This window comes from Plecotus auritus, assembly GCF_963455305.1.
Source record: "Plecotus auritus genome assembly, chromosome: 1".
NCBI classification, from domain to species: Eukaryota; Metazoa; Chordata; class Mammalia; order Chiroptera; family Vespertilionidae; genus Plecotus; species Plecotus auritus.
In genome coordinates this window covers 224,548,351-224,563,194 of record NC_137770.1, presented here as the reverse complement: position 1 = coordinate 224,563,194, position 14,844 = coordinate 224,548,351, and the positions used below count along the sequence as shown (strand labels likewise).

General features: G+C 44.2%; 1 protein-coding gene across 7 annotated transcripts in view; it reads left to right on the top strand.

The window, feature by feature from the left end:
- Positions 1-14,844, top strand: part of TBC1D1 (TBC1 domain family member 1) — a 216,615-nt gene that overhangs the window by 121,383 nt on the left and 80,388 nt on the right. For all 7 annotated transcript variants that reach the window (XM_080645394.1, XM_080645395.1, XM_080645397.1 and 4 more), the window contains 3 exons: positions 1,569-1,660; positions 9,016-9,126; positions 13,599-13,727. In XM_080645394.1, coding sequence (XP_080501520.1) covers positions 1,569-1,660; positions 9,016-9,126; positions 13,599-13,727 — 332 coding nt within the window. The remainder of the gene's footprint in view (positions 1-1,568; positions 1,661-9,015; positions 9,127-13,598; positions 13,728-14,844) is intronic.

Sequence of the window (14,844 nt, the reverse complement as noted above, 5' to 3'; positions counted from 1 at the left end):
GACAAGTCACCTGTCTTCTCTAGACCCCAGCAAACTCACCTGTCAAGCAGGCATGATTTCCAAGTTCCTGGTCCAGGTTTGAGGGTGTCCCCTCTTAGTTGTATAGGTGCATCATGGCTCTCGGGCTCTGGAGGACAAGGCCAATCGCCTGCCCGGGGCTCACTCTTGGGAGGAGAAGAGAGTGGCAGGTGGGTAAGGAGAGGTTATCCTTGGAATAAAAAATACAGGCATCCCTGAGATGTTACGGGTTCAGGCCGGACCACCACAATACAGCAAATACCACAGTAAAAACATGAGGCACACGATTTTTTTGGTTTCCCATGCATATAAAAGTTATATTTACACTATATTGTGTACTAGCATTATGTCTGGAAAAAAAAACACAATGTACATACCTCAATTAAAAATACTTTACTGCTAAAAAATGCTAACCATTATCTGAGCCTTCAGCAAGTTGTAATCTTTTTGCTGGAGGTTGCCACAAACCTCCAGTTTGTGAAAAATGCAGTATCGTCGGAGTGCAGTGAAGTACAATGAAACGAGGTATGTCTGTTACGCGCAGTGGTTGTTCTTGTTGTGGTTAGGTCAGTAAATCCTTTCGTTCTAAATCTCATCGTGTGGAACCTTTATCTCTGGCACCAAGGAAAGGCAAAACAGGGTCTGAGCCATGTCCGTGTGGAGAAAGAACTTTCTTAAGTATTGACACTAATGGGCACTAAAACGATGGCTTTATTTTTATAACCTTTTCTCAGAATCCTCTGTCATGGTTATTAAATTGTCTTAAGAATGTTAATAAGCAAGGGGTGGGAAGAGGAAAGTGGTTAGCCACATGATTCACTTTTATGTGCAGGAGTATAACATGCAAGAGAAATATGTTGGTCAGTTTTCAAATGGAGTAGTAGTTATTTCTTCTTAAGAAAAGATATCGAGAGCAAATACCATGAGAATTTATCATTTTCTTTTTAAAATTGGTTTGAGAGAGAGAAACATCCATCTATTGTTCCACTTATTTATGCATTCATTGGTTAATTCTTGTATGTGCCCTGATTGGGGATCGAACCTGCTACCTTGGCATACTGGGATGGTGCTCTAACCGTTGAGCTGCTGGGCCAGATTGAGAATTTATCGTTTTCTGAGGACAACGTTCTGATTGTGTGAGGGGTTTTAACATGGAGCAGTGGCCAAAAAGTAATTTGGAACCACATAGATCTGAGGTAGAGTTCAAGGTGGTGGTTTTTGGAAATTATATAAACTCTCTGGGTCTCAGTTTCCTTACCTGTAAAATGTGGATAATAAAACCCTATTCATTAGATTGTTCTGAGCATGGAATGATATGATGGAGGCCTGATGTTTAAGAGGGTGCCTGGTCCATGAGGGCTCAACTAAAAACTGTTAGTTGTTGTCATTGTCATTATCAACTTTATTGGTTAGGATTTCCATAAAATTTTGAAAGCCTGCAGTGGGTAGGTAAGAATGTCAAGGGAATGAGTATAGAAGTGTTCACTCTACCTCATAACTTTTATGTGTTTTCATCACTCTCTCTCTCTCTCTTTTTTTTCTCTTAATAGGAATGAATTCTTCTAAAACCAAACTAGAACTCCAGAAGCACTTGACAACGTTAACCAATCAGGAGCAAGCAATGGTTTTTGAGGAGGTGCAGGTACAGTTGGCGTGTGCATTTCCATGTGGGAAGAAGAGGCAGCAGCCCTCTTGTGAAATGTCATTTATAAGCAACAGGAGATCAGAGCTGTCACAGCCCCAGGGAAGTGGCTCCGAACTCCGCTTGGTTTAAGCTTGAACAGCCCCGTGGAAGGGCCAGGTCGGAATTGCAGATTCACATCGGGTCTTGGTTTTCAAGTGAAAACAACAAAACCAGGGGAGGGGGGAAGTGCTCTCTTAAAAATACCATTTCAGAGTGAGAGAAATTATGATGTGGAAGAACCTCAGCCCGGGGACCGAGACCTGGACTCCCGTCCCTGAGCGCTCCTCTGCTCGGTACGCCACCATGATCAATCGGTGGGAAACCTCTGCCACCCTTCTCCGTCCGGAGTTTGGCTCCAAGTAGGGAGTTGCAGGAGATGTTGTTTTCCCCATGAAATTGAACATTAATTGTTCCTCCTGTCTTATTATTTTTTTGGTTTGAAAATAAATGTAGATGATGTGGTCTACTTAGAACTGTATACTATGTCAAACCTAAACAAAATAGAGAAAAAAACCAAGCTTGTGGGCTTTCTACGTCAAACCCGGAGACTGCTCTCGTCCTTGCGTTTAGATGCCGTGTATCTTGGGGAAACCACACTGCGTGTGCCTGCACGCCTGTGATCTGTTCATTCTGACTCTTTTTAAAATATATATATATTTCTTTATTGATTTCAGAGAGGAAAGAAGGGAGAGAGAGATAGAAACATCAATGATGAGAATCATTGATTGGCTGCCTCTTGCACGCCCCCTACTGGGGCTCAAGCCTGCAACTCGGGCATGTGCCCTTGGCCAGAATCGAACCTGGGACCCTTCAGTAAACAGGCCAATGCTCTATCCACTGAGCCAAACTGGCTAGGGCTCATTCTGACTCTTTAATGAGCTCATCAGAAATGTCATGTCTGCTGTGGCCCAGGGCATTTTCTATGGCTTTCTGGCATTTTTCTAGGGAGTTAAGCACATCAAAACAAAGAATAAATATCTCCTTTTGAGGGGGAGGAGAGCGGCAGGGGTCCTGCAAATGGAGGGGTTGTTAAACCACAGGAGAAGGCTCCAGCCTCCCTCCTCGCTGGGGGAAAGGCTCAACAGTTCGGGCCCGTGGTCTGTTTTCTGTGAGTGTGAAAAAGTAACCACCTGTTAAAGTTCTCTTTATCCCCGTTCTCCTCCTGTGTAAGGTTGGCATATGTAGTAGAAGGATAGCATAGAAAGGTTTCCTCTCTTTCGTAGACAGCTTAGGATGTAATTTTCATGACTTTTGATTGGCTTTACGTTTTTCTCGATTTCCTCCGAAGCCACTTGAGACACACCACTTTGTTTTCTCTTAAAGGATCCTTAGAGTTCCAAGTACACAGTATGCTTAGACAGACTTAATGTGATTTGTATGTGGAGTTCATAAATGGGTAAATGGATAAATGGATGATAATTTGCTTCTGATTATTAATGCACTTACAAAGTGCTATCAAGTCACTTTGGGGAGCATCCTTCCAGCCAGCATAGAAGAGGCATATTCGCCCTAATGTGAGTTTTCTTTTTTATGTAGACATCACTGTGTATGTAGTAGCTTTCCCCAAAACAGTGCGATGCATCAGGACAGGAAACCCTGAGTACATATGGCAAAGAGGCTGTAGAGAAAAGCGGTGACACAGTTTTACTTTTAAAAAGTGCACTCGGCCGATGTGGCTCAGTGGATTGAGCGTCGTCCCACGCACCAAGAGGTCACTGGTTCCATTCCTGGTCAGGGCACATGCCTGGGTTGCGGGCTTGATCACCAGTGGGGGGTGTGCAGGAGGCAGCCGATCGATGTTTCTCTGTCATCGATGTTTCTATCTCTCTCTCTCCCTCTCCCTTCCTCTCTCTCTAAAATCAATAAAAACATTAAAAAGAATAGTGTACTCAGTTAATCTCCCAGGGCCCCTAGAAGACTAGTTTTTCTGATCGGTTAAAGACCAAAGGGAAGTCATGGGTTAGAAAAGCCAGCTCAGACTTTGTCCTCCATCACTGTATACTTGAATGATACGATTTGACATGATCTTTTCTTCATTCTAATGGCTTATTGATTGTCTTGATGAATTATTTCCTCAATGACCATTTGTGGTTTTTGTAAAACATTTTATAAACCAAGTCATTGGTTTCCTTTTAGGTAGCAGTGCCTGCTGATGTGTTTGAAAAATCATACATTTCAAAAACAACATAAGGAGAAGGTGGCTTTGTGGTGTCACGAGTCCTCTTATAAGTAGAGTGGCTCATATTTTCCTCCACACAGCCCTTCCTGGAGGGTGGTTTGTTCCTGAAGAACTCTCCCATGGCACACTTCCATAAGACAAATGTCATTATTATTAAAATGTGTGGCATGTGATCACCTAAATAATTACTGAAGTATACGCAATCATGTTCTTTTGTAAATAAATGCTTAATCCTGTATAATAAAGCGGTAATATGCAAATTAACCCTCACTCCCTCACAAGATGGCTGCCTACGACCAGGCCAGGCTGGCAGGGGGATTAGTGAGGGACAACCAAATGACTGAACAGCAGGCTGCGTGGGGCGACCAGGCCAGTGGGGGGGCCGTGAGGGGTGACCAGGCCAGCAGGGGGCCACTTGAGGGTGACCAGGTCGGCAGAGGGGGCGTCAGTTAGGGGTGACCAGGCCAGCAGAGGGGGGCAGTAAGAGGCGACGAGGCTGGCAGCGGGGGGGCAGTAGGAGGCGACCAGGCTGATGAGGGGGCATTAGGGGCGACAAGGCCGGGGGGGGGAGTTGGGGGCAATTAGGCTGGCACGGGGGGGGGGGGCAGTGAGGGGTGACTAGGCTGGTGGGAGGGCAATTGGGGGTGACCAGGCTGGCAGGGTGGGGCAGTTAGGGATGACCAGGCCGGTGGGGGGGGGCAGTTAGGAGCAACCAGGCCGGCATGCAGAGGCAGTGAGGGGCGATCAGGACGGCAAGTGGGGGGCAGTTAGGGGCAACCAGGTAGGCAGGCAGGTGAGCGATTAAGAGCCAGTGGTCCAGGATTGTGAGAGGGATGTCCGACTGCCTGTTTAGGCCCGATCCTAGGGATCGGGCCTAAACAGGCAGTCGGATATTCCCGAGGGGTCCCGGATTGGAGAGGTTGCAGGCTGGGCTGAGGAGACCCTTCCCTCCCCCCGTGCATGAATTTCGTGCACCGGGCCTCTAGTGTAAAGTAAAATGAACCCAAACAGAACCATGAAGAAAGAGAGATGAGTAGTTATCGTGCAGATGATGCTGGAGATGATCACTGCTGTAGACACGCTGACCTGGGACCAGTGGTCGCCGGGGCTGTTAGCCTTCCTCTTTCTAGGAGGAGTCCTGACGACACGGCACAGCCACATTTCTGTCTGTGGTCTGTTTGAGACGTGCACATTTCGAACATTTCCAGCTGGGCAGGTGTGACGGTGACTCCCAGGGTCTTGCTGGCTGGCGTCTCAAGCAGCCACGCTGCTGGCGGAGGTGCCATGTCCAGGCTGGCTCTCTTAGTCTGAGAAACTGCGTTGAGGCCCAGGGAGGGCGAGGGAAGGAAATGTCTCCAGATCCAATTCTCTTCATCTGAGTGAGCGTATTTCAGGGGATGACTGCACTCATACTGAGTAGATAAACCAAGTAGATGTACATCCAATAGATGTCCATGATGGGTTAAATAACACGGCTTTTCACCAGTTAAAAGACTAATGGATAGAGGAGCTGTTTTTCACTTTGTAAAGAAAATGGATCACCTCCTTTGGATTTCCTACGGTCTTAAAATGATTTCTTATAGGATTTGATTGTCGTTTTTATAAAAGGTGTCAGAGTGCCCTGTCCTGGTGAGCGCGGCCGTTTTTAGTCATTTGCTCCAAAGACCATAGGCGTCCTGAGCACTCTGCGTTCATCAGTCAGCGCTGGGAATTTGTCTTTAATTGCATTTACCACCAGTTTATAGGTCCCTCATAGAGATAAGGTTAAGACACATGTAACAAAGTTGACTTTGTTACTTAACAGGCAATTCATTGTTTTTTATTATTGTTGTTTTAAAACGTTGCAGTGTAACATCACTGGAGGAAAGCGCACAAGTCAGTGGTGGGTAGTTCAGGGGATTTTTTACAAGTTGACCCATCTGTGCACTGGCACCAAGACTTTAAAAAAGCAAGAGCATTGCCAGTTCCTCAGAACCCCCCTGGTACTGCCCCAGGCAACCCCCGCCCCGGCTCCTGACACCGTAGATTAATTTTGAACAAGCAAGTTAATTTTTGACTGCAAAGTGATGTGACCCAGCTTGATTCCGCACTGTTCTCCCCTGACTTGTCTCTGACTCATGAAATCACCTTTTGGAAACAAGGATTTGCCACGAGGGAGGATGGTGACATCACGTGGGAGGTAGGGGGAGAAGACACCTTGCTCATCGTTTAACTCAATGGAATGGCAGCCCCTACCCGTGTTGTTTTAAGGAAGGGTTTATTCTCGACCTTGTACGCCACCATGAAAACGCGCTTCCGGCTCTGGTGACTTTTCTGTGATGGTTAATGAGCCCCGTGACGCGGCCTCGGGTTCTCAGCTTCAGTTTCTAACGCGCAGCAACTGTGCTCAGCCTTCCGAATAGTTTCTGTCATGTAGACTTTGAGGAAAAGAAAATGCATTCATAATGCTCTTTATTCCTGCATTCTTAGCCTTCTTTTTTTTTTGATATTTTGATCATGAAGAATTTTTCAAAGAAAAATACACATTTTCTTGTGAGAGCAGCCGGAGGTTTGAATTAAAAGATGCAAGAAAAGAAAGAGAGGGTCAGCCCTCACTGCCTGCGCCTGCTGAGGGGCCTCGTGTAATTCCTTTCTGCTCCTCTTTGCTGCACTTAAAAAAAAGGACTTTATTCTTTAGAGTGGTTTTAGTTTTTCAGTAAATTGGGTGCAAAGTACAGAGTGTTCCCATGTAAACTCTCATCTCTGTGCCTCCCACCCCGGCCCGTTTCCCCTGTTAATAACATGTTGCCTAAGTGTGGTACATTTGTTACCATTGACGAGGCGTTATTATTCACTAAAGTGCATAGTTTACTGGGGTTCACTCTTGGTGTTGTACATCTGTAGGTCTGACAGATGTATAAAGACATGTGTACACCGTTACGGTATCATCCAGAATTGTTTCATTGTCCTAAAATTCCTCTGCGTTCTGCCTGTCCTGCCCTTCCTCCTCCCTCCATCTCCAGTCCTCAAACCACAGGCAACCATTGACCTTTTTACTGTCTCTGGTTTTGTCTTTTCCACATTGTCGTATAGTTGGAATCATGCAGAATACAGTCTTTTCAGATTGGCTTCTTTCACTTAGCAGTAGGCATTTAAGGTTCCTGTCGGTCTTTTCATGGCTTGATAGCTCTTCTTTTTTTAGTGCCGAATTATATTCCATTGTCTGGAATGGAACAGTTTATCCATTCGCCTACTGAAGGAGGACATCTGGGTTGCTTATAACTTTTGGCTATTATAAATCTGCTATAAACATTTATATGCACTTTCTTAAAAAATATTTTTATTGATTTCAGAGAGGAAAAGTGAGGGAGAGAGGGATAGAAACATCAATGATGAGAGAGAATCATTGATTGGCTGCCTCCTGCACGGCCCCTACTGGGGATCGAGCCTGCAACCCTAGGCATGTGCCCTTGACCGGAATCGAACCCAGGACCCTTTGGTCCGCAGGCCGACACTCTATTCACTGAGCCAAACCGGCGAGGGATATATGCAGGTTTTTGTGTGGACATAGATTTTCAACTCACTGGGGAAAACTCTAAGCAGGGCAATTGTATGGATTGTATGGTAAGAGTGTGTTTAGTTTTATAAAAAGTGCCAGCTGTCTCCAAAAGTGGGTGTACCATTTCCACTCCCACTGAAAACCAAAGAGTTTCTATAGCTTCCTGGGCTTTTAAAGTCACAGATGTGAGCTTACCCCCCTGGGTCAGCAGGGCTACGTTGGGATTGTGGTCCTCACCACCACTTTCCTTTACTGAAGATCTGATGGGACCTTTCCCTGGAGAAATCCACTTGCTGAATAAAACGTGTATAGTTTTATAACATCAAGGTTCACGGCTTGGAATCTAGGTGGGGAGCATCTGTTCTAGCTTCTAAAATATTTAATCCTTAAATCTGCAATTTGAAAGAACAGAAGCTCCTCAATAAAAAAAAAAAACACACCCTTCTAATCATTCACTATTTTCCTTGAGTAACTGGAACAACTTATTTTTTAAAGTGATCTTTTTCTTTAAGGGATCGAATGTCAGAAGGTCTAGGTTAGTGCTGCTTTTCCTTCGAAAGCCCATGACATGAAGGGTGACATCGTTGTTCCTTCGTTAGCTGGGGAAGGAGGTTGCTAAGAGTAGCATTGACCCAGACGTGGATGTTTGTAGAGAGGGTCCATTTATCGCACTCTGACTTTGTTTCAAAGCGCGAGCTAGAAGTTGGATAATTGTCCATCTGAAAAAGATGCATTTCCGAAGTGTACAGACTGGACGTTTTGTGTATCCCCAGAGCAATTCAGCTTTGTTTTATTCATATTCAGTGACAATAAACCGTCTTCTAAAAAAGAACTCTGACTGGTAATTTCAAATCCACAGAATGTGGGAGCTGGAGGAGACCTTAGTGTGTCTCGTGCACCAGCTTCATTTGAACGAACGAGGACGCTAAGATTGAACTCTGCCTTGGGTCACACTTCAGGCAGCACCTAGGGCTCCAGGTCCTCATTCCTACTCCCTGCGCTTTGCCACCACCCTGCCTGAAACGTGAAAGATGTGGGGAGAATTTTTTAAATAGAAAGAAAAAAAAATTGAGTCAGTGCCATGGCATTTTGTGTGCGAGTTCATGCCTTGTGGGGCTGCAGAAAGTGCTTGCTGACGAACACATGTGACTTATAGGACCACGACCCTGGGCCCTGTCGCTCTTTTTCTTTCCATTTCACTAACCATCAGTTTATAAATGTGTAGCCGCGATGGCTCTTGACCTCTGGGTGTTTACACAGATTTTGTTCTTTTCTTCTGTTTTCAAGACTATTTGTTTATTAAATATTTTGACTATGCCTCTATCTGATGTGAAATACTTATTTTAGGTATAAGGACATCAGAGGTCAAAAGCTAAATCTGTCCCACCAGCTAGTTCCACTGTTTCTTTTTTTTTAAAAAAATGATCTCCCTTTTGGGGATCATTGGTGCCCCCTAGTGACATGATTGGGTAAAAACACTAATTAATGAATGGAAGGACACGGTTAGCATTTCCAAAGGAATGGGTTTAGCAGTTTTTTTTGACAATAAAAAATAAATGTAATATATTCTTATTCTTCTTCTCCTCCTTTTTAAAGAAATTGAGACCAAGAAATGAGCAGCGAGAGAATGAATTGGTTATTTCTTTCCTGAGATGTTTATATGAAGAGAAGCAAAAAGTTCACATCCATATTGGGGAGATAAAGCAGGTATGGCATTTTCTTCTCTTCTCGTGATTTTACCAGGACACTGTGTGAAAGAGTCCTGAGGGTGTGATGAAGCTCTGAAAGCTGCTTTTGTCCCTGTGTTTTATTTGCATTTGTTATGCATGTAGGTAAGATTTGGGAGTATTCAGACTGTTCTGGAGATGGTGAGATGTTTCTGCTCCATAGAGGGGGTGGAGTGGTGTATCAGAGTACCTACTGCCACAGGCTCCTGAATTGAGGGAGCCAGCCTCTGCCACCTCCCCCTTCTCCTTGGTAGAGTGGGAGTGACATCCTAAAGCCGCCTTCAGAACTGCATAAAGTGCCTGGAGGATCTTTGTGGCATGAAGGCTATGTGAACGTAAGCTAGCACCACTGAAAAGCCAGATAGAACCCGAGAGAGCCTGGTTCTGTGCTATTCAGATAGGAAACTTCCACTGATCCCCTTTCACACGATGGGGGCGCCCAGTCTGCCTGCTCTCTGCTACTGTCCACAGCTTTGTCTGGCTTTTCTGTTTGGGGGTGCTGTGTCAGGCTGGAGCTGCCCGCAGGTCTCTGTCTGTTAGGAGCTGCCAGTTTGGGTTCAGTACACACAGTGCCATGGACCACTTTTGTGTGTCTTGGATTCTGTGGAAGTCAGTTCATAATAACCAGTATTGCTTCAAAACATGCATTTTGTATTTGTTTAAATTACGTGTAGGCCAGTAACTCTAGAGAAAAATCAGTGAAGGATGTATAAAAAAATACTCAATTTTCCAAAAGTCTAGAATAGCCTTTTTAAAAAACACCAATGCTCGTTCTAAAGGCGCTTTAACGTCCAGTCGTGTGCCCTGTCCCCATAAACAGCCCCTGCTCTTCTGGTAACCTCACCGTGACGCCGTTTTACTGGGATGCACACGTAGCAACTCTCCCATTGAGTTTCTACCTTCCTGAACTCGCAGAGCTCCCGGGCAGTGTCTGGCGGTGTTTTTAATCTCACTGGCCAGCTGTAGGCTCCCTCAGCAGCGGTGCGAATGCCAGTACACTGCCTGTGTCCTTGGCCTTTGACCCTTGTGGTTGACATTCCTCCCTTCCACACATCCTTCAGACTGTGTGGGAGTCCTGTCCCTTTGGGATGGGTCACTTGATCTAAGTTTTCAGTTAATTCTCTAGTTCCATTTTCAACCTATTTGTTCTTATTTCCATTGCTTCCCCCCCACCCCCCACTTTTGTACCACTATTAGTTTTTCCTTGTTCTGATCCCCCCCACCAACTTGTTCCAACAGGAAATTGGTAATTTTGAGATGATTTATAACTGCTAGAGGGAAATAAAGCACTTAGGGTGGATGGGAAGTTTTGACCTACGTGCCAATTTACTTTTAAGGAATAGGTAGTATCTTTATGATTTGGGCATAGATTAGTCCAGTGGAGAAATACATTTAATAGTTTTTTCCATGTGAATACGTCAGATAATTGAATGTGAAAGAGACCAAGCCTCAGCACATGGAACTGTCGCCAGGGCAGTACTTTCTCTGGAGGTTCCTTAAACATTCCGCCACCCGGGAGGCTCACGTCTGCCTGTAAAGAAGAGACCCTGGTCCCCAGATGTGTTGGGGTGTCCCCAGCATCATCTTCAAAGGAGAAACTTCTAGATGCTTATTTTAAAATAAGCGAGGAATAGATTATTTTCTGAACGCGAATTACTTCTAAACATGGATTATTTCCTCAGTGTGAATTATTTTCCAATTATATTTGAATTGTGATGATGGACATACAAAACCTCTCATTAGGTGGGAGAGGAAAGGAAGCATTGAGTGCAGGGAGATGCTTACGGCCGGGTTTAAAAGGAGAAAAACGCAAGCCCAGGTTTTCTTCTGTCTCTGTAGCATCTGCTACGTAGTACTAGGCTTTTAGCCAATGTTTTCTTCATGTATCAAAACAATCCACTCTAGCCCTAGCTGGTTTGGCTCAGTGGATAGGGTATTGGCCTGTGGACTGAAGGGTCCCCGTTCGATTCCAGTCAAGGGCACATGCCAGGATTGCAGGCTCGATCCCCAGCGGGGGTGGGGGAGGGGCGTGTAGGAGGCAGCCGATCAATGATTCTCTCTTATCATTTGATGTTTCTATCTCTCTCACTCTCTCCATTCCTCTCTGAAATCAATAAAAACATATTTTAAAAAAACCAACAATCCACTCTAAATGCTTCTATTTTATGAAAACGTGTGTTATGGGGTTGAAAGCAAATCCACGGCCTCTTAACTTTGTGAGTGAGCGGGTGTCAGTCGAAGGCCGTCCCGGGAGGCCCCTGTGGATAACTCCCTTTGCTCTGGAGGCTGCCGCGAGTCAGGACAGGCTCTTGTTCTTGGTAAATGATTGCACAGGACCAGCTGCAACTAGTAAGGCACCTGCCCGCGGTGCTGATGCTTAGCAGGCACTTGAAATTTGTTGAGTGCACCTGTAAGTTCAGGTGTGTGTTTCCCATGGGCCTGCCTGCTGATCATTGCTCCCGCATTCATTCCTCAGCAAGCACATATGGGTTGTGCAGAGCGTGCTCAGTGTACTCCGTGAAAACACAAGATAAGTGGTAGTCCCCGTTCTTGAAATTCTGAGCTGAGCCATTCTTTAAAGCATGTGCTAATTCTCATAGAAGTAAAACTCTGGATGACCGGACAAAGCCGAATGGAGCTCTGACCAGAACCGTTTCTCTTTTACGTTTTGAAAAATGTATAACATTCATTGGCGAATTAGGATTTCATTATGTCAAAGAAGATGTAAGGTCTTTGATAAGAAAATAACTGAATAAAATAAAAAATACTTAAAACACAATAGGAATCAGAGGAAGGCAATTTGAGATATTCATACCCAGGCCACTGGCAGAAATTTAAAAATCTGACAATACCACGTAAAGGTGAACTCTCACTTGCTGATGCTTGGATTATGAATTGGTACCATTTTAAGGGAGAGAAATTTGACAGTATCTAGTGTAGCTGAAGATGCATAGGCCCAGCGACCCAGCAAGGACATTCCTAGTTCCTTGTAAAAACTTCACATGTGTGATAAGGAGCTATGTGCAAGACCGGTTACTGCAGTCTCTTTTGTAAAAGCAAAAAAGGGAGTCAGTGTTTAACCACAGGAATATGAACAAACTTCGATGATTGTACATTTTGATTGAAGTGAGTAAATCAAAGAACCTTGTTGATACGGAAATCTAAAAAACAACATTGAAAGAAAAATGGTCATTACAGAAGGGTTTGTACAGGATGATATATTCATTTAGGCTTCAACTACGTGTAAACCAACATACATGTTTTATGGCTACATACATATATGAAAGTACAAAAATGTGAGTTGATATGATAAACACCCAATTCAGAAGAGGGGTTATTTCTGAGGATAGAGGAAGGAGAGTGATTCAAATATGTATGTCATTTTTTCTCTATTAAAAGTAGAAAGCAAATGGAGCGACTAGCTAATATTGACATTGATTGAGATTCAGGTATGCTTAAAGTGCTTTAATGTGTATTAACGTATTTAAATTTCGTAACTGCTCCATGAGGGAGGTTCATTGGGCATCCTCAGTGTGCAGGTAGAGGAACTGAGAGAGGCAGCAGGTAATGGTAACCTGCTGAGGCCACATAGCGAGGGAGAGCACCAGAGCCCACACCCCTCACTGCTCTCAGCCAAAGGGGCGCCAGGCTTATGTAAAACCGTCGGGTAACACTTCAGAGAAGGAGGAAGCAATGTATCTATGGATTCTGTAGGTTTTTTAAAAACATGCCTCTCTCTTAATAAATGACATGAAACGTCCTTAGTGGTTGGCAAACAAACTCCATTATGTTGTCAGTTTCCCATTATGGCCAGTTAAGGGAGAGAAGCCTGGTGGCAGAGGAGAAGGACAGGGGTGATGGAAACAATAGGTGGGAGAGAAGACAAAGCTCTAAAGAAAGCAATGAACGACTGGCATCGGCAGCGAGAAGCGATTCTTCAGTTGGTAAACTTATTTTATCTTGCCCTCCGAAATGCCCCAAAAGGTAAATGGTTACTTCACTTTGAAAAGCTAACCATGGCTACCTTTGTACCAGAAGCTGTGCCCCATGCTTTACTGGCTTTACCTGTTTTAGTCTCAGAACACAGCCTTACGATTAGATCTTGAGGTTGGGCTCAATTTACAGAAGAGGAAACTGCAGCCAGAGAAAGTAAGTGACTTGCACAAGGCCGGTTAGTGAATGACGGATCTCTGTTCCGACGACAGCACAAGCTCTAAACTGCTTTGCTGCGTGGCTCCCAAGCACATTTCTGTGTTTCGTTTGGAGCAGGTAAAGCAACTCCTTGAGGCAAACTATTTCCTGGACTTGTAGCCCTGTCACTGAGGAGCAGGTGAGATGAGGGTAGAATAATGGCCTGGGGTCAAAAGATGCATCCAAGAGGTTCTTCATTCCTTTAAAAAGGAAAAAAGAAAGGAAGTTGTGACTCAACTGTCCATTGTTTCATTTTTTCAGACAACACAGATTGCAGCAGAGAATATTGGAAGTGAATTGCCATCCAGTGCCACGCGATTTAAACTCGACATGCTGAAAAACAAAGCGAAGAGATCTTTAGCAGAGTCTTTGGAAAGTATTTTGTCCCGGGTAAGTAGCATCATTTCTCCTGATTGAAGTCACTTTTTAAAAGAGTGTATGATTCGATGCGTTACTTTTATTCACTCTGCACTCATCATAAAGTACAGAAGGTGAAATCTTTTTTAATGTCTTCTCAATCTTACATTGTTATCTATGCTTTAATTTCAGTTTTTAACCTGGCATGGGTGAAACAAACTTTTTGTATTATGTTATATATAATCCCATAGAATTTTTTGTCTCTCCCTAAAATGCTCTTCATTGGCTAGTTCCTATAAAGGACACGGATTAGATACACCCAGGGTGGGTTCCGTTCTCCCTGGTGTCACTTGGTACAACGTAAGAATCCAGTTTCTGTCCGCAGCTCTCGTTTTGTACCTGGAACTCTCTGTGGCAGGGTCGGCAAACTACAGCCATCGGAGCAAATACCACCCACCTCCCATTTCTGTACGTGAAGGGTTATTGAAGCACAGCCACATCCATTCACTCACTGGTTGTCTGAGGCTGCGTTTGCGCAGAGTGGAGTAGTTGCCATGACACCACATGGCCCATAAAGTGTAAGAGATTTGTTTTCTGGCCCTTTACAGAAAGGTGTGTGGACTGCAGCTCTGAGGAATAGAAATAGAAAGTATACATAGGCACCAATATGGGGGTTCTTTAAGAAATCGCACCCCCCAATCCCCAGTGATTATAAATGGCACTTCTCAGAAATCAAAGTGTGATAACCTTTCTGGAGCTTGCAACATCATTTTATAGTTCTCTTTTTATTTCCTGACACACTTTATTTAAAAAATATGCTGCATTTTTTTTTTTTAGTTAAAGTTAATTTTTATTTTGTTTGAAGATGCTTCTGAGAATTTTGCAGCATTTTTAGACATAATTAAAAACAGTCCATTTACAAAGCCAGGGGTGGGGTGGCTGTCTGTGAGAGTCCCACATGCACAGAATGTTGTGAGTGTCATACAGCTGGCAGGTTACGACAACAATTCATAAATGAATTGTCTCTTCTTCCTTCCTATTAAAACTGCCAATTGACTAATCCACAAGGTGTTCTGGAGCATTTAGGTTGGTGTGCTATTTAAAAAAAACAAACACAGAAATGTTGGTTGTCTTAATGTATACGCAGCAT